At 40.4% G+C, this 26,198-nt stretch overlaps 1 protein-coding gene across 2 annotated transcripts in view; it reads left to right on the top strand.

Moving 5' to 3' along the window:
* Positions 1–13,683: 13,683 nt before the first annotated feature.
* The window catches only part of igdcc3 (immunoglobulin superfamily, DCC subclass, member 3), a 120,585-nt gene continuing 108,070 nt past the window's right edge, over positions 13,684–26,198 (top strand). The window contains exon 1 of one of the 2 annotated variants that reach the window (XM_057849104.1): positions 13,684–13,935. In XM_057849104.1, coding sequence (XP_057705087.1) covers positions 13,869–13,935 — 67 coding nt within the window. In that variant the 5' untranslated portion in view covers positions 13,684–13,868. Of the gene's footprint in view, positions 13,936–14,795; positions 14,878–26,198 lie in introns of those variants that run through there. The other variant, XM_057849112.1, reaches the window with a different exon arrangement.

Genomic DNA, 26,198 nt, shown 5'->3' with positions numbered 1-26,198 from the left:
TTGGAGACTGGTGTTAAAACACAGAAGAGTTTTTATACCACTCCACCTAGAGTGGTTCCAGATTAAATAACACAATCATCACACTCACCCTCCCATAATATAAACACACAACACCCTCATATTAACACAAATGCAAACACATATCCAAACACACAGACAGTAGAAGACTTGAAAAGAATGTATGACCAATTGGGTGAGACACTTAGACAGTGTGAAACTGTAGCGTGTCCGCCACTCGCAACACATGAATCTGCATCACACCCAACCGCTGAGAGGATGGTACCCCTAAGGGACCTTTCTTACCTTCAACGACGTGAATTCAAAATACATGGGGCCCAAATTGGTGACCAAAATTCAGACATAAGTTACAAAAATCTAAGCAAACAAATAGACGAGGGAATTAAAGAGGGTTTTGCCGAGGCAGAAATAGTTCGGGGCGTGTTGAGAATAGTCAAGCCAGGTACTTTTAGGGACATGCTGATGAACAAAGATGATATGACCGTTTCTGAACTAAAGGGGTTCCTGAGGTCTCACTTAGGAGAAAAGGCCACGACTGAGATATTTCAGGAATTGATGTGTGCAAGGCAAGCAGAATATGAGTCACCCCAGCAATTCTTGTATCGCATGATTGGTCTGAAACAGAAACTCATATTCCAGTCAAGGCAAACCATCACACACATTGCTTATGATCCAAAGACTATTCAAGAAGTTTTCCTTCACACCATTTACTAGGGCTTTGGAGCAAAACATACAGAACTCCGACAAAGATTAAGACCTCTCATTTCTAACAATCAAATTAGTGATGAGGAAGTTCTCAGCCAAGTTACTAAAATAATAAATGATGAAAATGAACACTTCCGTAGATTTAATCAGGCGCCCAGGCAACGAACAACACATACTAACGCTGCTAAGGTGGAGACTGAGCGTTGTAATGACAATGAGAGACTGAGAGGAAACAGTGAAAGCAACCAAACGCAGCAAACTCTACAACAGCTCACTACTCAGGTAGAGGCTCTGACGCACATGGTCACCTCTCTGATGAAGCAACAGGAAGTCAGAGCCCAAACACAAACTGCAGCAGCACCACCACTACAAACTCCATCTCAGTCACGATTTGCTTCTCCTACAACATTCAACAAGCCACCTGAGCACCCACCAGCACACACTTCCAATCAAGCTAGGGTAAAATCACCTTTCTGTCCAAAATGCACTGAAGAAAATATGCCTGATTGTAACCATTGTTTTGTATGTGGACAAGCTGGCCATCGAGCAGTAGGGTGTTTGAAGCGTATCAAGCCATCTTTAAACAGGATGCGGCCTCTGCCGGGGGAAAGTCAGAGACCAGAGCACACACCAAGTCCCAGTCATTAAATCGCACGTCAAAATATTCACCAACACCTCAAAACTCGAGAGCACCTCTAGTTGGGAAGAAAAGCTTACTCAAGTGTCTGATTGGTGGATATCCACAAAGTGTTCTTTTTGATTCTGGCTCACAGGTGAGCATAATTGATCGTAGATGGGCAGAAAACTATATCCCTAACTCTACAGTGAGACCACTACAGGAGCTGATGGATGTTGAGATTGGTGTTGATGCTGTAAATGGCCAAGCTATTCCGTATGATGGATGGGTGGAGCTCACAGTAAGCCTTGCAGGGAGTGAGGATCCCCATCTAACCATCCAGGTCCCATTTTTAGTCAGTTGCTTGTCACTACCTCAGCCACTAGTAGGCGCAAATGTGCTCGAAGCAATTGTCAAGGGAGACAAACTGTTTAGTGATGCAGTAGTCACAATTACCAGTCTACTGTGCAGAGCTTTTCAGATGGAAGCAGATGAAATAGCAGCCATTGTAAATTTTATTCAAGTCCCACAGAAAAGAGAGTGTGATCCAGTAACTGTAAGAGTAGGAAGAGACAACATCATAATTCCAGCCGTAAGAACGGTACAAGTGTCATGCAGAGTACCTTCAAACTTCGACACCTCAGATCCTCTAGTTCTCTTTGAACCGACGGGTGAAAACACGGTAATGAATCAGCTGAGTGTGGGAGAAGGTATTCTGGAAGCACATAACACTGGACGGCCATATGTGAAAGTCCCAATCGCCAATAACTCAAAACATGATATTCTGCTGCCGAAGAGGACCTGCGTGGGCACCATTCAACACATTGACAAAATTCTTGAGACAGATACGTCAGATATACAACAAGTTAATGGTCCACAATCCAAAAAGACATCAATTTGGGTAAATAACCTTACATCACACGACAACTCCCCTACCCAGTCTTGGATACAACCTGTCAACATTAGTCATCTGAGCTCTGAACAGCAAGAAATGGTGAAGAAAGTGCTCTGTGAGGAATCAGCTGCTTTTTCCCATGACAGTGGTGACATTGGATGTATTCCAACTCTTCAAATGGAAATTAGGGTCAGAGATGACACACCCGTGCAAAGGGCTTATGCATCCATACCAAAACCACTGTATCGAGAAGTTAAAGAATACATCCAAGAACTTTTGCTCAAAGGATGGATTGTGAAGTCAAAATCACCATATGCTGCCCCTCATCTGCGTAAGAAAGAAAGATGGTACCTTACGTCTGTGCATCGATTATCGGCTGTTAAACAACAAAACAGTGCCCGACAGACACCCTCTTCCCCGAATCCAGGACCTCACAGACTCACTTGGTGGATACAGCTGGTTTTCAATTTTAGACCAAGGCAAAGCGTATCACCAGGGATTCATTGCCGAGGGATCAAGGTACCTGACAGCATTCACAACCCCTTGGGGATCGTACGAATGGGTCAGAATACCATTCGGACTATCAAATACCCCTGCTGATTTCCAAAGAAGCATGGAGGAGATGCTTGATGTACTTTGGGATGAATGTTGTATCCCTTACCTTGATGATGTCCTTTGTTTTTCCAAGACGTTCGAAGAGCATGTAAAAGTGTTGAGGAAAGTCCTACAGGCCTTACAACTACATGACGTGAAACTAAAACCAGAAAAATGTGAGCTGTTTCGCAAAGAAGTCTGCTACGTCGGTCGATTAGTGTCTCCTGAAAGTGTAAAAATCGACCCAAAAACATTGAAGCGGTTCAAGCCCTGAAATGCAAAAGACCACAAAATGTTGGAGAGGTCCGACAGCTGCTTGGGTTCTTGAGCTATTTTCGAACATATGTGCTGGACTTCTCACGAATAGCAAAGCCACTATATGACTTGCTCCAGGTAGGGTCGAATACGCCACAGCTCAGCAAAACACGTGGAAAGGCCAAGTCTCCACAGCAGTCGTCTCGAACACCAGTAAAATGGACTCGGGAGCACCAAGAGATTTTGTAACGCTTGATAGACATGCTCACAACACCCCCAGTGCTCGCTTATCCTGATTTCAATGTCCCTTTCACACTGCACACAGACGCCTCCCAAAAAGGCCTGGGAGCAATTCTCTACCAAAGCCAGGAAGGAAAGATGAGGGTCATTGGGTATAGTTCACACACATGAACCCCTGCAAAACAAAACTATCATTTGCACAGTGGGAAGCTCGAGTTTTTGGCTTTAAAATGGGCGATCTGTGACAAATTCAGGGATTTACCATTACTTGTTCTATGCACCCCATTTTACCGTCTATACAGACAATAATCCCTTGACGTATGTGTTAAGCTCCGCGAAACTAAATGCAGTAGGTCATCGTTGGGGGGGACAGCTTGCCGATTTTCGATTTGACATCAAGTACCGGCCCGGTAAAACAAATATCGATGCTGACACACTATCTCGCTGTCCCCTTAATATTGATGCTCTGATAAAAGTGAATTGTCAGACGAAGCAGTGGGTGCCATTTGGGAAGGGAGTCGGAGATCCAACCAGGGAGATGTAGCATGGGTGGCTGCGCTCAACCTCGCTTCTGAAAGCCAGTTTCATGCAGAACCACTTCAGCAAATAAGTCACCAGACACTAGTCCAAGAACAAAGAAGGGACCCAGCAATCGGAAAAGTCATTGCGTTAAAAGAAAATAACACACCACCAACAGATAATCAAAAAGGGAAGTTTGACGCAAACGCCAGGAAACTTTTGAGAGAATGGAACAGGCTGATAATTGAGGATGGTGTTCTTTACAGACAGACCACAAATCGAAAACAACTCGTACTCCCTGCTGCTTTGATCCAGACAGCACTAATTCAGCTCCATAACAACATGGGCCATGTCGGGGTTGAAAAGGTTTTGAGCTTAGCTAGGGAACGATTCTACTGGCCTTTCATGAAAAAGGAAATTGAAGAGTACATAACGAGGAAGTGTCCCTGTATTAAACAGAAAAAGCCCACACAGCAAGAAAGAGCGCCTATGGGGAGCATTAACTCTGACTACCCTCTGGAACTGGTCTGCATCGACTTCCTTCACTTGGAACCAAGTTGAGGTGGGTTTGAATACATATTGATTGTGGTGGACCACTTCACACGCTTTGCACAAGCCTATCCGACCCGAAACAAAGCCGGCAAGACAGCAGCAGATAGACTGTTCAACGATTTCATTCCAAGATTTGGATACCCTACCAAACTCCACCATGACCAGGGACGTGAGCTTGAAAATGAATTGTTTAATACGCTTCGACAACTTTCAGGAATACAGCATTCCAGAACCACCCCTTACCACCCGCAGGGCAACCCCGCTGAGAGGCTAAATCGCACCTTGCTACAAATGCTGAGAACTCTTGGACAAAAGGAAAACGAAAACTGGAAAGACCATTTACCTTACATCATGCTTTCATACAATTGCACTAAACATGAGGCCACAGGTTTTTCCCCATACTACTTACTGTATGGCCGTCATCCCCGCCTCCCAATTGACCTTGTCTTTGGCCTCGTCACTGAAAGTAAAACTGAGACACCAAGAGGATATGCTGACAAATGGATGGAAAAGATGACTGAGGCATACCGCATAGCCAATTCCAACAGCCAATCGTCCAGTTCAAAGGGCAAGAAAAACTATGATAAAAGATGCAAAGGAGTGACACTTCAGCCAGGCGACAGGGTCCTGGTGCGAAACCTGAGAGAAAAGAGGGGACCAGGTAAACTGAGATCCTACTGGGAACAAACAATTGCCAGAATGCAATAGTGAGAGAGCAAGTCGGAGACAATCCAGTTTACAGAGTGAGCCCAGAATCAGGTGGTCATCAGATGCGCACACTTCACCGAAATTTGCTTTTGCAGGTGAATGACTTACCTATTGAACCACTTGTGAACCTAAACTCAAAAACATCAAGTTCACAAAGAAAAACTAAGCAACAGACAAGGCAATCAAATATCACTGAACAAACATTAAAACCTGTGACAAGTGACTCAAGTGATGAAGAAGAAGAGGCATGTCGTTAATGGTTAAGGATCCCTGGGACAAACCAACAAAGAGAGCAGGGGTTAACAGAACAAAGACCAACAACAAACCCACAAAATACGGCGGAACAAAGTGAGGTTCTCCTTGAGCCAAGTCTTGATGATGTGTGTGACCATGAAGAGGAAAATGTTCAAGCAGAAGTGGAGTCAGAGAATGCCAATGAGACTCACCACTCACTAGAAATGGAACAAACCAATGACCAAGAAGTTGAATTGGAAGTGGGGGATGTTCCAAAACCAAATCCAAGTTATTTGAGAAGGTCAACTGGAGAGCGTAGACCACGTCAGGTGTTCACATATCCATCACTCGGGCAGCCAGTTTATCAAATACGTTCAAGTATAAATGCTATCGACATCCAGCCTGCACACGACAGCCCCATGTGCTACATTCCAGCGTACACCTATCCATTACACTATCCAACCATCATTCCACATCCATACACATGTGCCACACACCCAATTTACTGTTTTTGAGAACCAGTTTAGCTATATTGGTTTCCATAACAAAAATGTAGAAAGTTTGGGGGGAAAAAAAGTTCAAACTTGTGTCGGGAGCCACTTTTGTTTGTTGGGAGGTGTGTGACGCACTTAAAAAAAGTGTGGTCACAAATATTGTGATTTAATATTTTTATATTTTGGAAAAATTGTATACAAAAATCTGTATGTGAAATTAACCCTGAAATCTAATTTGAGAGGGGAAAAAAAGTAAGTAGGAACAAAAGAGCGGAACCATAAAGTCAAAAAGAGGTTGAACCCAATTTCACTGTGACGTGAGGGAACTCGCTCACCCCCTCCCTTCAGAGGAAACTTGGGATGAGAGCAGACTGGTTCGTGTCTCCTTTCCTTAACTGCTTTGCCTGTGCTTTTCAGGTTAGTAAATGTTTGGAATGCACTTCACCTTTATTTTGGGACTCATGAATACTTGAAGACATTAAGGTGATCAATTTACACCATAAAGAGTTGCGTTTTTGTAGCGAACTTTAGAAGTGAATTCAAGCGCTAATGTTAGCTGCGCGCTAGCTAACGGCTAACGTCCATTGTTGAACACAATATTATAGAGCAAACTATATTATACACCTCCGACTTGAATCCTTCAGAACGATTGTTAATGTGTGTAATGTGCATGTGTTGATATGTTATGTGAAAAAAAGGAATTGTTCTTAACTGTCATTGTTCATAGAAAAAAAAAAAAAACTTCCCAGCATAATGCCTTTCGTAAAAGTATGTTTGTTTTACATGCCTCATTTATTTAGTTGATGTGATATCACACTGGAACATGTAACTCTGAGTTATATAAAACACTTAAATGATAGCAATGCTATTTTCTGTTTTGAGAATTTCGAAATTAGATGAAAATAATTTTGATTTTTGACATGCACTTTAAAAGTGAAAATTTTGTAATAAAGAGAGGAAACTTGGGATGAGAGCAGACTGGTTCGTGTCTCCTTTCCTTAACTGCTTTGCCTGTGCTTTTCAGACACGGAAAACAAATCTTTTTGTTACCAGGATTCCAAGTTGTTGGGACCCGTAACAATAATAATAATTTAAAAAATAAACAAATAAAAATAATGCAGACCCAGTCAATACACACACGCACACACACACACACACACACACACTAGTTACGAGTTACAGTGTCAGTGTTTCCCACTAATGGACGAGACTGTGGCGGCCCGCCACAGTCTCGTTTGGGCCCGCCACAGTCTCGTTTGCGCGCCCCCCCCACCCCCCCCGAAAAAAAAAAAGATACTAATCAGATGCGTCAGTCAGCCGATTACACAGCTGTAGCCCACTCCACTCTACTACCCGCGCCAGCGAGAGCAGCATTTTAGAGTAGTATTTTATTTATTTATTTATTTATTTATTTATTTATTTATTTAAGAGACGCAAGGGGAACGAGTAGGAAGAATGGGAGAACGAGCGAGATAGCGAGAGATAGCGGTCGCATGTCGTAGCAGCCCGCTGTTATTTTGTTATTGTTTTTCTTTATTATTGTTACCACAATCGAGTGGGTAAGCAAATACAGACTTCTCTCCTTCTTCCCCATATCCGGGGCATTACAATAGTTTCGATCGGACTTTTCGGCGAAAGTGAGCGGTGGACGGCCGTCTTGGACGGAAAGCAAACTTTGATTGAACTTGCGCGGAGAGGCGGGGCCCAAAATAAAGCCTTGCTCTATTTTCAGAGCGTTGGTCACAGTAAAGTATTTATTAGTTCAAGCAGAGTAAAATGATACATATTCACGGTACAAGAACGTCGTTTCCGTGTCCATCGATTGGTAAGAAAAGGCTGTTTGTACGAGTGACGTGTGGGCGCTCCCGTCGGGGGGACATTTCGCGTGGAGTGGCTATTTTTCGGCACAACACCGACGCGCCAACTTCAGACAATTATGGCTGACGAAAGTTGGATAAATGCGCCCCCCCCACAATTTCGCGAGCTCTGGGACACTCGAAAAATGACTCTCTTACCTCTCCTTGCTAAGTTAATGGTACCTCGATGTGCGTTTGTGTGGAAATTTAGTTCACGAACAACGGGGAAAAAACTATTCAACTTCTCACCGAATCAAGAAAAACTCTTTACACGGCCATTAGAATTCCCCCTGTCCTGTAAATGGGTCAGTTGACAGAAGAACTGTTATTGTTGTGGTATGTAGTACTTATGAGGGTCAAATAAAAAGAAAAAAGGAGGGCTACGACGGCGGTCTGAAACCCGCGGCTCTTGGGCCGCATGCGGCTCTAGTGCTTTTTTTTTTTTTTAAATGGAAAAAGATGGGGGAGGGAAATATATTTTTTGTTTTAATAGGATTTCTAGGAGGACTAACATGATACAAACATTCTTTCAATTCATTAATATTGTAATGAAGTTAAACTTGTGGTGTCATCGTACAACAGAGTAGTCACGTGGTGCGCTATAGGATCCACTGCAGGGAAAATAAACATTTAATCATGAAGGCTAATTATGTATTTCTAGCCAACTTAGTCATTTTTATAGTAGGCTAATATAGCTAGTATTGATAATTATAAGGCTTGTACAAGGCTTTTAATTTTTTGCTGCTCCAGACATACTGTATCAGGTTTTTTATTTTTTTTTTTTTTTTGGGGGGGGGGGGGGGCGTCAAATATGGCTCTTGCCAACCCTGAGTCACTACCAGATGTAAGTCGTACTATTGCTACGAGAAAAAAAGTCGCATTATTACATAGGGTAACGTAGCTGTACTCAGCAACGCATTTTACATACATGTACCGTAGCTGAGAGCTATAACATTAGCCTAGCTAATGAAATATTTCAAATATATCGTTGTTATGGTTCTTCTTGGGGGAAAAAAATAATGAAAAAAAAAAAAAAAATTGCCGTGGCATGACATGGTGTGGCTGTCCGACTCCGATGCAGCCCACCACCACAGTTTCAAAAAATCCTATGGTCAGAGACCCTCCCACCACAGTCTCCTAAAATCCTGTGGGAAACACTGAGTGTGTCGACTTAAAAAATTAATCAAAGATAGAAAAGAACCACAGTTATACATTTTGGACATTGAAGTTTATTAAACTGGAGAAACTCCATACAGGACTTGAATTATAGGAATAATAGTTATAGATCAGCCAAGGTGTAAAACAGTAAAAAAAAATTGCCGCTTGGTACATATGTTACGTTATACGACAGAATGAATGGGCCATGTGTGTAGTGTGTAGTAAGTCACAGATTATTTTTAGGGGAATTGAACCCCATTTACTGATGACAACCTGTACAAATGTACTTTTCCCAAAACAAATATTTTAAAAGAGAACAAAAGCATACATGGGGATATGTCACAAATTCTTGTATGTACAGTAAAGAGGTACTATGGGGTCTGCGGGGGGGGGGGGGGGGGGGCTGTGCGGGGGCTTGTGCGGGGGCCTGCGTATCATGTCGTCGGGTGGGGTCAGGCCACAGGACCTCGTCCACATCGCAGGCTATGTTTTCCCTTGCCAGGCAGCTGGGGAAGAAGGCTCTGGCATGCCAGACCCCGCCTGAGTAATCCCCCACATCATCACAGGCCAGGTCTATGGCCCTGAGGAGGTTCTCGCCACTATATGGTTCCCGGTCATACACCTTCCACTGCCATGATTAGAGGAACTCCTCTATGGGGTTGAGGAAAGGTGTGTAGGGTGGCAGACATACATTGAGGAATTGTTGGTGTATATTGAACCACTTTCTAATCTGGTTGGTGCTGTAAAAACCGATGTTGTCCCAGATGATGAAATAGATAGGAGGAGGCTGTGCTGGAACCAGATTCTGCTGCTCACGGTCAATCAGGATGTCCCATAGCTGTCCCAGGAATGTGAGGAGACACTGGTTGTTGAAGGACTCAAAGAGAGCATCAATTTTGAGTCGTTGTGCATTCTCAAGAGGCCAACGTGGATAGTCTCACGTGTCTTCAATTTTGAGTCACCGTGTTTAAAGACCATATGTGAAGTAATTTCTTAAAATGCCAAATAGGGTCACAATTAAAATAAACATTTTCCAACAAATAAAGCATGAAAAAATCATTTATATGTTGTATATTTGACAAAATAATCGTGTTTCCGAAGTTCGAGCCTGAAAGGGGACGAACCCGAAAGTGACAAGTCACACCGAGAACAGCAATGGCAGCGCTCCATACGGCCGCCATACAAAGCCCTTCAAACAGTGATTCAAACAGCAATATAAGGGACAGATCGAGCGCGAGTGAGGAGATCCAAGTTTTTGAAGAGTTGGAGGAAGAGGAGGAGTTTGGAATTTTATGTTGAACCATACATGTATTAGCCAGACGCTAATCAGGATGCAAACAATGTGCCCATACTACCTGACATGGAATGGAGACGAGACCCATCGAGATTACAAGATTGGTAAGATATAGGCTGTTATTTTTATGATTTGAAGCATGTCAGGTAAATAAACCACCTACTATTGCCTGGGATAAAAGAAAAAGTTTTGACGAATCCCCGATCATGTTGTAGAATGAACAGTAGAAGCTAGTGACGTTAGCTTTTATTTACCTGATATGTTTCGGTGAACACTTCCGCCGTCGGACCCTCTGACGAAGGCGGAAGTGTTCGCAGAAACATGTCAGGTAAATAAACCACCTACCATTGCCTGGGATAAAAGAAAAGTTTTGACGAATTTATAAGTGTAGGCAAAATGAACTCAATACAACTATGATCGGGGATTGCCACAAGTTAGCTTCTACTGTTCATTCCACAACACGATCGGGGTTTGGCCTCGAGTTACCTTTCGGCTAACTTCGCTACCTTCTACTGTTCATTCCACAACAGTTCGCAGCTCTGCTTTGACAAAGTCATCAGTCATCTATCCAAAAATCACACTTATGTTTTTTGCAAATCCTTGATCTTAAGCAGACCGGTTGAGGAAGCAGGCATCTTCGAAGTGTTTGTAGCAGAGAACACTACTCGATGATGGCGTGAAATTCATTCGCTTCGTGCGAACGAAAGATGTCCATTCACTGCCCTGCTATCCTTTGGCCATTCATACAACTTTTCTATAAATTGAAAACAATGCATCGCCACACACCGCTGTGGCATCTTACCGAGAAGCAATGCAACAATACTGTTCTATGGTGGACTTCCCTCGCAGTTCTCTGTGTGACGCAATTTCCGAAGATTTCCGAAAATTGTCGAAGAAAAGCATTTTCGTTGTCAAGGGCGTTGCTATGGGTTAAACAAAAAATCTGGAAGGATTGCTTTAAAAAAATAACGAAAATATGCTTATAATTGTTTAGCCATTGTTATTATTTAAAAACATGGTTGGTAACCTTACTTCACATTTGGTCTTTAACTATAAACATTTCTCCTCAATCTCCAATTTCACAAAACTCTAAACACAATTGCAATTCTCTAAACACATTCACACTTATGCTAAACACTTTTGCACTTGCTAAAACACACTTTGTGCAATACAATCCAAAATGGTAGACTCAGACATCAAAAGTTGAACACAATGAAAGCACGGGCGTCATTGCTTAAACTAACTAGCGGCCTGATTTAACCCTTTAACACCGAACGTGTCGGCAGCGACGCGTTTACGCATGTCGTCTTTGAAGCTTCGTCACGCTGTAATTACGTCACCCACGTGCTGCTGGTTGGTCTCATTTGAAAGTACGGAAGTTGATGTCCACACCAGTTTTTATTTGAAGTCAAATCGACCAAGAAAAACGGGAGATAATGTCATTTGAGTTTTATAGTTTTATTGCACTCATAAATATGCATTAAAACGCTGCATGGACCATGTATCTATCTCCATATTTCAATCATTTCTTGTCCTTTTTCAAAACCGAAAGCAGCACAAAAGACTACATATATCCCAAGAGCCGTTGTGATGTCAAGAAGGACGAACCGAATGTGGACATTTTTAATAAATTTCCGAGCGAGAAGCCAACTAAGGAAAAGGAGGCATGCTGAAGCAAGCAACGGCCAGTTTGAGCGAGCGACTTTGAACGTGCAGAATGAATCTAAAACTAAATTTAGCGCAAGCTAATGCATTATTTCATTAACTCAAAGAAGAAGATGAGCCGTATTTGTCGTTGTTTTCCTGGGATGAGTCAGCGTCTCGGCGAGTAGAAGTGACAGGCTGACAGCAGCGCGCAAACGGCGAAAGAGTAGGCTGTGTGACGCAGCTCCGTGACCTGTTCATGCAGAAGCTTTATTGAGTTCGCCAAAAAAATAAACTTTATTGGGTCGTATGCCAGAAAAATTTGAATTGAACTGAACGACTTGTCAATATTTTTGAAAATACTTTTTTTTCAATGTTATATATATATTTTTTTCTTCACTATAATCTTTTCAAATTTTATAAAGATGAGTGTTCGAGAAGCTTGGTTGCATGTACGTATATACTTTAGATAAGGTGATGGGTATAGTACCTAACTTCACAAAGAGATATCCTCCAAACACTTTTTGTGTTAGATGATATATATATATTTTTCTCACTATTTTGCACTGTATATAACCCGTTTTGATCATAGTATGTGTAAAGGCCAAAAACGCCTACGACCATTCTTGTTGTTTGTGTTGAATTGTCAAACATAAAACTATTCAATCTTATTTTTTTCTATTGCATGTTTATCCTAACAAGTAGAATAAATATTATCAACCTTCAAAACGTTTGGTCGAGCATGTTTGGTTGTCAATGGGACATCAACATTACAAATTTTGAAAAAATATTTTGGGATTTTTTTTGTCTTTTTGGGTTCAAAATGTGGATTATAATTGGTCAGTGAAGAAAACAACAGTTTGGACATGAAGTTCAAGGTGTCCTTAAAAAAGGGACCCAATTTGGTCATTGTGAACAATTTTTTCTTTGAAATATAAAGGCAACATCAAATGCATTCAAATTCAGCCAAAATAGGCTTAGGTGTTAAAGGGTTAATAAATGTGTTTAGGCAACTGGTCATTGTGCTCAGAGATCGAGGAATTTGTGCTTTAGCAATTGAGAAAAACTGTAAATGGATGACAATCTTGGCGAAAAATATAGCTGTCTTAAGCATATTACTATAGATATTCTTGTAAGTTAATTTTATTGCTGACAGTTTCGGGGTCATCAACATGTTGTGCCCCCCTACCCAAAAAGTCAAAATACGCCTATGGTTGTTCTATAAATGGTTAAGGTGGCTTGCACTGGGATAACATACAAAAATAGGGCCCAGTGCAAAAACAAACACAGGATTGTTCTGGAAGAAATTACAGTTTAGCGTGCAGTTCACAAAGATAAACAATGTGGATGTACCACGTTTTCAGGTCATATTTTGTACATCCCGCTAGAGGGCAGTACAGTACTGTTTCACAGGTGCTGCTTTGTTTCCAGCGAGTGATAAGAGTTCCTTGTTTTTCTGATGTTCGCTCATCCCAAACCTGCGGACAAAAACCAACCCACTGCTATTGTTAATATTTTCTCATTTATGACTTTCTTAAAATGTTGGAGCTCCAGGTTGGTCTTGTATTAAAAGTCATCCTAAATATCAAGATTCTTGTAATGCCGAACTGCGTTGGTTTGTCGAATTTCAGACAAAAAGATGAAATATTTTGTATATTATATAGGCTAATCATCACGTGGTCCAAGTCACCCGAATGCCCAAAATACCGTACAATATAGGCTGTGAATTGCACTGAATTACTTGGTTTATATTTAAGAGATTACTTGTTCGCATGTACAAAGCGTTTGTGAACGAACTCCTCTATTGTTCCACGTGCAAATGCATTGCATCCGTGTGCGCGGCTGCGCGCGCGTGAGAGAGAGAGGGAGAGAATGGTCGTTTCCAGTGGAGTGAAAATGAAGAAGAGAAGGAGGAGGAGAGGGATGCTGACAGATTACTGATAGATGGTTGAAATGGCGAAAGCGTGTTCGACCCCAGCGAGCCACCAAACAGTAGCCCCGTAGGTCCGATCATGTAGCAGGATATTTCTGAACCTCATCAATTAACTTCGCGTTGTGCAAGTGCTGGATTAATTGAGCTTTTTAAATGGCATCCAAAAGGCGCTGCCGCCTTGTTCCATGCTTTTTGGGTATCTTGCTAAATGCGTGCATAGGTAAGTTGCATCATTCTCTACATCGTTCCATTGTGCGGGTTCTTGAATGTGATCTAATATCCTGCCTTGCTGGATGCATGCAAGCTTGGAAACCGGGATGGGTGCGATGGTGACCGATGGTCAGTAAACCTGAACTTGAACGCTGTCCGCAGACATTCTGTGCTGTGGATGCCATGTTGTAGACAAATGGATCGGGGTTTTCCGAAGGGGCCCGCACGCATCCAGTGCAAAAGTTTTAGTAAGAAATTCAACTCGTGTCATATACCCGCAGAGTTCCTTCTGCTGATTGCTGGCGTAAAGCTGCACTTTAACCACGTGCAGCGTTGTGAGGCAAAGTTGGCAGGTTGCTTTGATGTGAGCACGTCGCACAGAGCGCAATGTTTATTGAGCAACATATTCCACATTGAAAGCAATGGCTTTCACAATTACTCCCTTTGAGTAATTATTCGCCTCCCACTGGCAATACAGCAAATTGAGCTCTCAAAGGAAAAGCTGAAGCAAACTCATTACAACATGTAATGATAATGATAAGAAAGTTAATGAGTCATTATTGGTCTGATCCGTATGGCAATGAAAGGCGGTGGGGTTACAATTATTACTAAACATTTTTTGAATTTATAATTAAAATATTACATTGTATGACCCTTGAATTTATAGACGAGATTCTTTCAATGTCATGGGGTGTTTATGAAAGGAATTATTTACATTGCCACCTCAATATGTGCACATGCTCTTCGAATCAATTAGAATATATACCAGTTGTATCCTGCTGGGAAGGTTATTTGTACATATTAGGACTGTCTCACTCCTCCTTATCAAATTCCCTTTTTGTGTGCCTTTTGTTCACTGTTGACAGTTTCTGGGCCCCCCAAATTCAAAGGCACCAAAGGGTCGTGAATATTTGCCACATAAGGATATACAAAGGCATGAAAGGAATCATAGGTACTTATCATACTTTCTCAGGGAATTGGAAAAACGTCAGAGCCACAGTTCATATTTTGTTATCATCTGAATGTAAATTAGCAATTTTGGGTAAACATGAACAAAACATCACCAAAAGATTGACAGTGTGAGAAAGTAACTGTTTTCGTTGTGCTTTTTTTTGTAACAATGACAATAAATATTCTGAATCTGAATCTGAATCTGTGGGATTTCTCTACAGTAGCTATTTACCTCCTTTAGTAGAAAAGTAGCTTATGGAAACTAGCAGCAAAGGAGAACTTGTTGATCCTTGCACAAACATATCGACGGAAGAGAACACCTGCCCGTAACACTAACAAGAACTGAAAATGGGAATAGCAGTAGCGTGATTTCTCTATGATGCCACTTTAACAGCTTTCACTCTTGTGGAGACTTTCAAAATATTTCATTATGGGAATTTTACTCAATTCACTCTGAAGAACGTTTGTGAGGTCAATAATGTACAACAGCTTCATGCTGACTGCCTACTGGCTCTTTTCTAAATATGTTTGATGCACCAGAGTCCTACAAAGTTCTGTACACCCAAAGTTGTTCACTCAGACACTTAACAAAACACAGCGTTTATACTCAGCATGTAACACAAAGTATTCCCTAGAAAGTTTGGAATATTGTATTTGTCTGAAATTGTAAAGTTGAGACTTACAGTATTTGATTCTGATTTTAGATATCAAAATTTGAATTTACTTTGTACTGTACATATTCAGAAAAATCTCTTCAGTCTCCATTTTACCTGTCCGCATTAGTTAAAAAGGTTGTCCCAGCTGTCTTTATGTGATATTTGAGTCCATAACATTTGACAGTGAGGAATATATATGTGTGTGTATATATATATATATATATATATATAGATGTACAGTGGGGAGAACAAGTATTTGATACACTGCCAATGGGTTTTCCCATTGGCTGTGTATCAAATACTTGTTCTCCCCACTGTATATATATTCATTCATTCATTTTCCATGCCGCTTATTCCTCACGAGGGTCGCGGAGGTGCTGGAGCCTATCCCAGCTAACTTCGGGCAGTAGGCAGGGGACACCCTGAATTGGTTGCCAGCCAATCGCAGGGCACAAGGAGACACACAACCATTCACGCACACACTCACACCTATGGACAATTTAGAGTGTTCAATCAGCCTACCATGCATGTTTTTGGGATGTGGGAGGAAACCGGAGTTCCCGGAGGAAACCCACGCAGGCACGGGGAGAACATGCAAACTCCACACAGGAAGGCCGAAGCCCGGGATTGAACCCTTGATCTCAGAACTGTGAGGCAGACATGCTAACCACTCAGCCACCGTGCCGCCCTGTATATATATAATATATATATATATTACTCCATTTTGCTAAATGTATTTTATCAATATTTGTAGTGAATGGGAAGCAACATAGACTCTGAAATAGGAACGGAAGTAATATGATCAAAACAATAAATCCTCTTAACTTAGATTATTATATGAGTTTACTCACAATTTGCTTCCATGACAGCCTAGAGCTGTTTTGTGTGCTGATATGACTTGTTGCTGTCAATGGTGTTCATGTCCGATATTACATGTTCATTCAGGTTGTGTTATGTCTGTGGTTGTGAAAATCGTTGCAGTAAATCTTTTTGCCAGACAGTCACATGAATCTGCCAAAAGGAAGCCAGCTCCTGAGTCACCCGTAGTTACTGCTTGTCTTTGGCCTAACAGTAATCAAGCATCTGTTTGATCAATCTGCATAGACAATTAAGTAGGATGTTATTCCTGCTTAAAGTTGGAAACAAAAGTTCAAGTTTAAAAACATCTGTCTATAAACTTAGTTCCATTTGCATATTTTGTACTAATTTTCTATAGCTTCTGTTGCTGTTCTGTCTAGACCACTGACCTCAATTTATTGATGATCACTTCAGTACATTCTGAATATTTTAGATGACTTAGTGTTGATTGTCAAAATAAATTCATTTGACGCAACGACACAGCCTATTGCCTTGTTGCCCATCAGAGTTCACTGTCACAGTCATTAAAAAAGGGTGATGTTGCATTTTGATGAGCAACAAATATAATTTTGATTTAACTATTTTAAAAGGAAAAGTAGGCTGTTCTGATTACCTGAGTTTATTTCATGTATGATGTTAATGTTACGAAGGGTTACCAGTTCGATTCCTGGCTATCCATTGTCAAATTAGGAACTGAATCCTAAATGTACGGTATAAATGTGTGAGTGAATGGATGAATGCGAACCTCTGTAAAGCACTTTGGGCACAGTGTTGGTGTTGGTCATGAGTGTCATCTCATATGTATATTTTTGACCGAAGAAGTTGTATTTAACAGTTAATTTTTCTCACCCATTTTGCAAATAAATGCACATAACACATTCAATATTCACATTGCAATTTTAACAACGCATCGGTGCTGCTTAATCTATCTGTCTGTCCGTCCGTCCATCCATCCAGTATCAGTTCATCTTATCCTCAAAAGTACACATGATGTAGAAATGATTTAAAATTTACATTTTCACAAATGTCTTGAAATCTTGAAAACTTCTATTTGGCATCAAACCCTGCAAACTAAAGTAGAAACATTTCAGAATTAAAACTGCGGATGGCCCCCAAACTGGTAAATGTATGCATCAAAATACTGTATGTACAGGTTTTGGTATGCATACTCGAAGGTGACAGCACATTTGCACATGAAAACTGCCTAACAAACAATATTATGACATGATACATACAGGTGTCGGTTCTGCAGCAGGACACTCATATTGTTTATGGTCGATGCATCTGCGAGTTCTACAGTGTAGGGCCAAATGATGTCTTTTCGGCAACCATGTCTCTCTGCGTGGCATCCACATGTGCACCGTGTACTTGCTTTTTCAACCATGTGAACGTCTCCACACAGAAAATCAATGCAGGCAAGCTACTACTGGCAGAGGTCTGTAGCTGGCAGACACGGAAAAGAGCTTTTTTACTCTCAGAGCAGTGCGTACGCACTCGTTCACAAACCATACCCAAACACTTCAGTGATACAGTGTCCAGCGTGAAGCACACATCAATAGAAAACACACACAAGTGACAACAAATCCTGTTTTATGGCAACTGTGTAAAAGTAAAAGAGTGTGATTGTGTATGCACTGTACAAATGAACTCAACCATGCTTGACAGGCAGAAAAATGACCCTCTTGCAAACTGGTTCCAGCCCGTGGGCCATATGTTTGACAGCGCTGGTGTAAAACACACCTTTTAATTACTATTCATATTAATATTTTTTATATATGGAAAGATGCTCACAATGTTAATGATTTCTCATGAATTATAAACAGAGCCTTAACATGGTAGGTAGCAACTATATTTCAAATTGTAACACTTGTTTCTATAAATTTTTGCGAGTTACAATTCAAAGTCACTCTTACAACATTCCTGGAAATCACAATGATCCATCAACTGGTGAGATATTTTTAGAACGGAACCACTGGCGACTCCTTGTTTTCATGATGGGTCCTTTCATGCTGGTTGAGCAGCAGGATGTTAACATTTATGTTTTGGGTTAGGTTGTCAGGTTTCTTCTTTATGAAAACATTTGAGTAGAGAAGCGCGAAGCAGAAGCAGTACCTGCCACCTAAGGGTTAAATATTTCTACTACCACCCCCTTGTTTTTCACAAGTGGCAGCACCAATGTCTCTCTGGTCCTATGGCCGTTTCAGTTACACTGCTCATCGAGAGGAGAAAGTGGGGGCCACATGGAGTAAAGGGAAAAAGAAGTGATTCTTTGATTTGCATTTAAGTCTTTATGTGATCACCATGCTCAGCAAAATTCTTCTCCAAATTGGGCTCTGAAAAACCTCTTCATGGATGAAGTTTCTCTGTTTTGACCTTTGGCCCTGAACCCCACCCCCTCTGCTGCCCTCCTCCCTTTACCACCAGATTTTTCGGCCTGTGGGCAGAGACTGGTAGTGCTTAGTCCATTAGCAACTGAAACATGATACCTAGCGACCCTTCTAAGCGCTTCTTTTAGAGGACCAATTCAGGACATGCTTTTTACCTCCTCTATTTATTGTTGTTATCTTAGATTAACAGATACCACAGCATCAGAGCAGCATTATAAGGTAGGAAATCCCTACTGCCTAGCAATAATGACTTTAATTTGTTCATCTTCGGTACTGCTTAATCCTTACAAGGGTCACAGGGGTGCTGGAGTCTATCCCAGGTAACTATGGGCAGGAGGTGGGGTGCACACCAGTCAATGGCGTACCGCAAGCAACACGTCACTTCCGCTCATTAATATTCATGACGTTAGTTACTGTTGCTAAGGAGGAATACGCCGCCGTATGTCCCTAATTGGAATTGAATGGAAATTGTGTACGGTGAAGATGTTTACAAAGCTAAACCTACCAATTCGCTCCGAAAATTATGCCCATGGTGCCAAATTCACTGGCAAAGATGTGGAAGAACGCAAAAATGTTCAATTAAAGAGATGGTTTGAGTGTCGAGGGCTGAAAAAGACGAAAAAAATGAGCCGACCTAAGCATAGCCTTAGCTTTTTTATCGACACTTTTTTCTTACGCGACTGACAATGACATTCTCCTGTTTCAACAAGCTATCCTTTACCACCAGTCCTGTCTTTCTTACATATTATATCCTCTGGTTGTCCTACGTCTCTGACCGTTCTTGGGGGTAAGTTAGTTCATTTTGTATAGCGATCGCAAATGCTAGTCAGTGACACCCTACGAACACTTTTAACTTTTTCATTGATAACAAATCTTAATTCTATAATTTACTTACACTTCCCCCTTACTAAAGTTTTTTTTTTTACAACACAAAAGGTAACTGGCAGTCAGATACCAGTTTAATTCTTTGCAGGTCATTCATTGTCGGACAGAAGCAGCACGGCACAACGTCACGCCAAAAAAATAAGTTAAAAATATCAAAATGGCTTACCTCTTTGTCCTCTGAAAGACCATACCAACCCAACAAAATGTTTACTGCATATGAAATGTGAATGGCTTCACCCTGGCTTCACCTAGCTGGCGTTAAAACGTCCGCGCAAGTTGATTAATTCTTCACATTTTTTCCTCCGAGTTTTGGTTTCGGGAAACGTATGAAGAAACATCCTTCATATGTCATAATGTCAAGAGTCGTTTCTACATTTCCAAAAAAGCAATGTGTGATCGGCATGTTCGTTTTTGAAAGATTACCGGAGAAAAGTAGGAGAATTAACATTGTTTCTATGCGAGGGTGTGTCTATAATGTCCCACTCTTGCTTTACTTCCGCTTTACGATGCGACGTCACGGTCTAAAAATAGCTTGCGTACGGTACGCCATTGCGAGGCACAACAACACAAACAACCATTCACACTTACCTTCATATCGAGGGAGAATTCAGAGTGTTCAGTTAGCCTATCATGCATGTTTTTGTAATATGGGAGGGAGACAATTGGACTCGAGTCACAGGGACTTGGACTCGAAGCGACACGAGTTGCAAATTTGATGACTTGGACTTTTTTTTCTCCTTGATTTACATTGACACATTGACAGTAAGGTTTGCCTCAAAGACAAACCTAAGTGCTTTGTTGGTGGGCTGGGCAACAATAGTTAAGGCCTTGACTAACCTGTGACTCAACTTGACTCAACTCGACAACTTTTTGACTTGACACGACACGTTTTTACAACCTTGTGACTCGGTTCGACTCGACCTCGAGACTCGACTTGACATAACCTTGTGACTTGCATGCTTACAAATAATGTTTTGCACAATAGCTATTCCTAATTAGTAACATTTCTGACCTTTTAAAGCTTTTTTAAAGATTAAATATACTAATTTATTGCTTAAAATGAGTATTTTCAGCATATTTTGATTCATTCATTCGTTTTCCGAGCCGCTTATCTTCACGAGGGTTCAGCTAGCTATTTTTCTTCAAGAAATCTGAGTAAAATTTACTTGAAGCGCTAGCAGATAATTTCACTTTTTCTAGTAGATTTCCACTGAAAACAAGGGAATTTAACTAGTTTTGAGAAGGTGTGTTTTTGTAGTGTAGCTGGTCAGACACAGAGAATAGGAATCTTGAGTTTCTTTATTGTCTGAACAGATTTAATGTAGGAGTTTGATATACTGTACTCCCATTGTAGTTGTTCATTTCATTTTATTTATTAACTCACCCATGCCACAACTGGACCTTACCCAGGCCAAAGCAGGACTCTTGCTATGGTTAAAGCAGGACTCTCACATATAACATAGTACACATCTTATGAACAACACGGTTTTGGTCTTTTCATTTTAAGTGGGCCAAATCAATTATATTTAAAGTAAAGTAATGAAAATTTCTGCTGTAATTTCATTCTTTCAATAAGCCATGTAACTTGCTATGATCCGAGATATTGAACAGGCGCGATACTGGTGTGTGGCCACCGTGTACACATCTGATGTTGCTCACTGTGGTCCGCAGTGTGCTCAGGGAGCTAGTGTGTCTGTTAGACACATGAAAAATTAGAGGGAACATTGCTTCCACCTAGAGCAGGGCGGTAAACCGAAAATTTACCGTCACCGAAATTCATAACGATGACCGACGTAATTTTGACCATGTCGGTAAATTCGGTAAATTAATAAAACAAGAAAATAGTCTTTTCATCCCGCTTTGATTCTGTGTTGTTCGTCTATGTTCATTCCCCTTTAAGAAAGCAGTGAATGTGCTTACGTAGGGAGTCACGTGATCATCAGGAAGCCAATCAAACAAAAGCCCGGTAAGCTAACGCTAGCAGCTAACGCTACAAGCAAAACGTGATGGAGTGTGGCTTAAGGGAGGTTCACCAAACTTTCAACCGACATTTAGTAGACTCTTGGTGGCATCCAGACGGGCTTTCACCCGCTGTCCTCCTTTGTTCTCACGATTTCCGGAGATGGTGCTTTCAGTGCTTTCTACTGGTAGCCAGGCTAACGCTAGCTAGCGGCTAATGCTACAAATGAACGTTATGGAGTCGGATAGAGGCTCTAACCTGGTCGAAACGGCTGAACTTAATGAGTGGATTGGGCACGGACTGCATCTAGCAATTACTATGTGGCGTTATTTTGTATCTGTGTGTGTGTGTGATTCCTCTGATAGCTTTTGTGATGGTAAAGAATTCTGCATAAAGTACAATCCAACGGCGAAACTTATAATGACCGAGAAATGGCCCCAGCTATTTTTATTGTGCGTGCATTTATGAAAAAATGCACTGGGGGTGGGGGGGGGGGGGGGGGGGAGGGGGGGGGGGACCTTAAACCATAAAGTAAACACTTGTATTTAATAATTATATCACAGCAGCCATTAACAATAAGTTGTCTTTTTGAAGTGTACTGTTCAAGCTGCAAGTCATTTGTGTTACAATTACATGTTTGCACAGGCATATTGATTTTGACAATGTACATTGTTCAAGTCATACACGCTGTTATAAATGTTCATACTTGAATTCTTATTGCTTACAATACATTTTTATTAGGGCTGTCAAACGATTAAAATTTTTAATCGAGTTAATTACAGCTTAAAAATTAATTAATCGTAATTAATCGCAATCTAAACCATCTATATAATATGCCATATTTTTCTCTAAATTATTGTTGGAATGGAAAGATAAGACGCAAGATGGATATATATTTTCAACATGCGGTACATAAGGACTGTATTTGTTTATTATAACAATAAATCAGTTCTAAATCAGTTATAGAAATTTTATATTAAAACCCCTCTTAATGTTTTCGTTTTAATAAAATTTGTTAAATTTTCAATCAAAAAATAAACTAGTAGCCCGCCATTGTTGATGGCAATAATTACTTACACTATAAAATCAGTCGCACCCAAACGCCAGCAGAGGGCAGCAAAACTCCGCAAAACACAATTAACAGGTGGGCCTTTCACTCTAGTGACATTTAAATATGTCTGAGCTGGGCAAGTGCGTTAATTGCGTCAAATATTTTAACGTGATTAATTAAAAAAATTAATTAACGCCAGTTAACGCGATAATTTTGACAGCCCTAATTTTTATAAATTTAATGTTTAGACTGCATGTACAATTGTTAAATACAGTATATCAAATTGAATGCTGGTAAATAAATCAACAAGAAATAGTTAATCTGTATTTCATGCATTGATTCAGATTTTCAAATTATATAACAGTCCGCTTGGGCGAATTTATCGTCATTTATCGTTATCGAGATAAATCTGCTCAATTTATCGTGATACGTGTTTAAGGCCATATCGCCCAGCCCTACTTCCACCCCAATCCATAACCCTCCTTCCCCTGATGTGAGTGTGATGGGTGAGGTAAAAACTACAAAAAACAATGGTTTCGCAATAAAGCATTCCAGAAATTTATTTCTACAGTGACTCAGAGGGTTCACTGCACGCTGTTCACATATTTATAAATGAAATACACAACACATGTTGGCGAATCTTGCATACCTTTCTGACTGAACTATGATCAGTCCCTTTACCATATGCCAAAAGTTATTTGTGGTCTGAAGAAGTGTACTTATAGACTTTAGACTAAGTTTCAGTCGTCATTTTGTCACAGTGTTGGATATATATTCAGGGACACTTAATTGCTTCGCCGGTATATTCCGCGTGGTACAGAGCCATCTGTCTAATTCCCAAACTGGTGCAGCAAGGTTTGTGTCTGAAGTTGAGCGAGTATCAAGATGTGCTGATTTTTACGTTTGAACACAGGTGCATTGTCGATGAAAACAGTCCCATGTGCTAAAAAAATACATTTTAGACATTTAGAATTCCTACAGATGCTACATGTGCCAGAAGGATGTGTTCTCTACAGTTGATTTTGCTAATGACTGGGAAAAATGTATCATTTTACAACTTTTTTGGAAAAGACATTTTAAGTCATCCTAAAGTCTACATATATAAAGTGATTAACAATACAACTTAATTTGATTGTTAAGTGCAGCGGTTATGAAAATTTGGTACGTGTACCTACACTGGTACGTTTGCGCCCTCTAGTGATACCCAAAAGAATGACTAAATTACATGTCCTCGCCTTCTTGAAATACAGTAGTTGCCTAAGTCATTTTTTTAATGATTAAAATTGTTCGTAAATATAAAGAAAGAGTCAAAAATGTTTTTTTTCTTCAGCCTGATTTAAAAAATCCAATACAGTAAATGTGTTTAGTAGATTGTATTTAACTTTATAGTACACTGTTTTGTAACTTTTCAAACATTTATTTTTGTCAAATTTCGATAACTTTGAAGTGTAATATAGTTTAGTTGTATTTTTCTTAAGTCTATTTATATATTTTACTGTATATTTAAGTACAATATTAATGTTAAAACTGTTTGACAGTATTTTTTTTAGGTAGTAGGAAGTTTGAGGACCATTGATTTAGCTTATACAAATGTGCTTTTCCAGTGACTTTCTTGCTGTTTTATTAGCCCTTCTTCGCCCGTTTTCCATTTGCATTTGTTTTCCAGCAAGGCATACTGAAGCCTAATGATATTCCAATTACAGTACATGTTTTTGTGTAGTTATCCATTGTAAACAGATGATCACAGTTCACGAGGCAGTGGTTTAGGTAAAGCAGGCCTGATAGCGTTACAGCTTATGCATGCAAATGTTTTTATTGTGCATTATTTTAACTAATAGCACTTTGAAATTTACAGTTTTATAGGTACTTTCCTTTTTTATTTGGTGAAAGCAAGGCGGATTCGTTTCTGCGTGTGAATTATGTAGTCAGACCTTAAGTACTTGAAAAAATTGAAAAGGTTTTGCATCTCAGACAGTAAAATATTTGGCCCTACAAGTACTATTATTTCGATCATACACAGAAGTGTACTAGTCCCAAGTATTCACTGTGTTAATGCAAAATTTAAAAATCCCTGAATGAATTGGTGGTTGCCACTAGACATCTGTTTTGGAAAACAATAAAAACACATGAACTTCAATGTTACACATGTGTGGTCTGTATCTATTCAATGTAACATATGGTTGCTGCTGTTTGGTGGTAACATAGCACACTTAAGGCATTTTATTTATGAGGTGCATGGTGAGCAGTGTTGTTAATAACGGCGTTACAATATAACGGCGTTACTAACGGCGTTATTTTTTTCAGTAATGAGTAATCTAATTAATTACTTTTCTCATCTTGGCAACGCCGTTACCGTTACTGAGGCGGGAAAGGCGTGCGTTACTATGCGTTACTAAGTTGGTTGAATAAAAAAAAGTCTGAGAGAAACGGACTCACGGGGACGAGAGCAGAGCAGGAGTGGGGAAGACGCCGTTGCAACCGCGATGCTAGGTGGCTCCAATAATACCTGACTGCAGCCATAGCCGACAAACTACACCCACATGACACGGTAGATATCATATTATAGAACTAGATGCAAATGGCAGACACTGCTGCATTGCCAACATGTTTTAAGGACTACATGCGTTTGTAAACAGCCGCCATCTTAAAGCAGTAAACCTCTCAGGAAGGCCCTGATGTAGAGATCCTTCCTAGCGAACCTAAGTAATTTTTTTAAATCTAAAATGCTCCTAAATCGGCAAAATCTTAACTTAAATCTATCTTTAAATGATGAAACAATTTTAAAACTTACACATGTTTAAAGTAGACAGAAGGGAACTAATGCAATAACGGGAGAAATTTTAACAACTTTAACGATTGATTCACAACTTTAAATGACTTCCAGACATAGCAAAGGTTACTAGCTAGTTATCGCAATACCCTTGTGTCTAGTTAAGTGGAGGGTAAAGAATTGGGCTAGGGCCAATTGTCCCCCAAACCCTTTAAGCTTCACATTGTGTGACCTGTGTGTTTTTTTTTTTGTTTTTTTTGAGGAAAAAAAAAAAATATCACTAGTTACTTTGCCAAGTAACTAATTACTCTTACATTCAGGTAACTGAGTTACTAACGCAATTACTTTTTGGGAGAAGTAATTTGTAACTGTAATTAATTACTTTCTAAAAGTAAAATTAACAACACTGCATGGCACTAAATGCGTTAGTACAGGGGTTCCCAACCTATTCCACTAAGGCACACTGTGGGTGCAGGATTTCATTCTTACCAAACAAGATGACAACACTTTTTCCCCAATCTGGTGTTTTACAAGTGCAATCAGTTGATTGCAGTCAGGTGTGGCTTGTTTTAGCAGAAGCCTCATTGGTTCAACTGTCTCTGCTGGATCGGCTGGAACAAAAACCAGGACCCACAGTGTGCCTTGAGGACTGGGTTGAAAACCCCTGCGTTAGTAGACAGCCGCCATCTTAAAGCAGTAGACTTTTTAGGACGGCTCTGTTGTAGAGAACCTTCCTAGCAAACCTAAGTAACTTT

This window comes from Corythoichthys intestinalis, chromosome 1 (genome assembly GCF_030265065.1).
Source record: "Corythoichthys intestinalis isolate RoL2023-P3 chromosome 1, ASM3026506v1, whole genome shotgun sequence".
In the NCBI taxonomy this organism is placed as follows: domain Eukaryota; kingdom Metazoa; phylum Chordata; class Actinopteri; order Syngnathiformes; family Syngnathidae; genus Corythoichthys; species Corythoichthys intestinalis.
The sequence above is the reverse complement of the archived record's forward strand: the minus strand, read 5'-3'. Positions and strand labels throughout refer to the sequence as shown.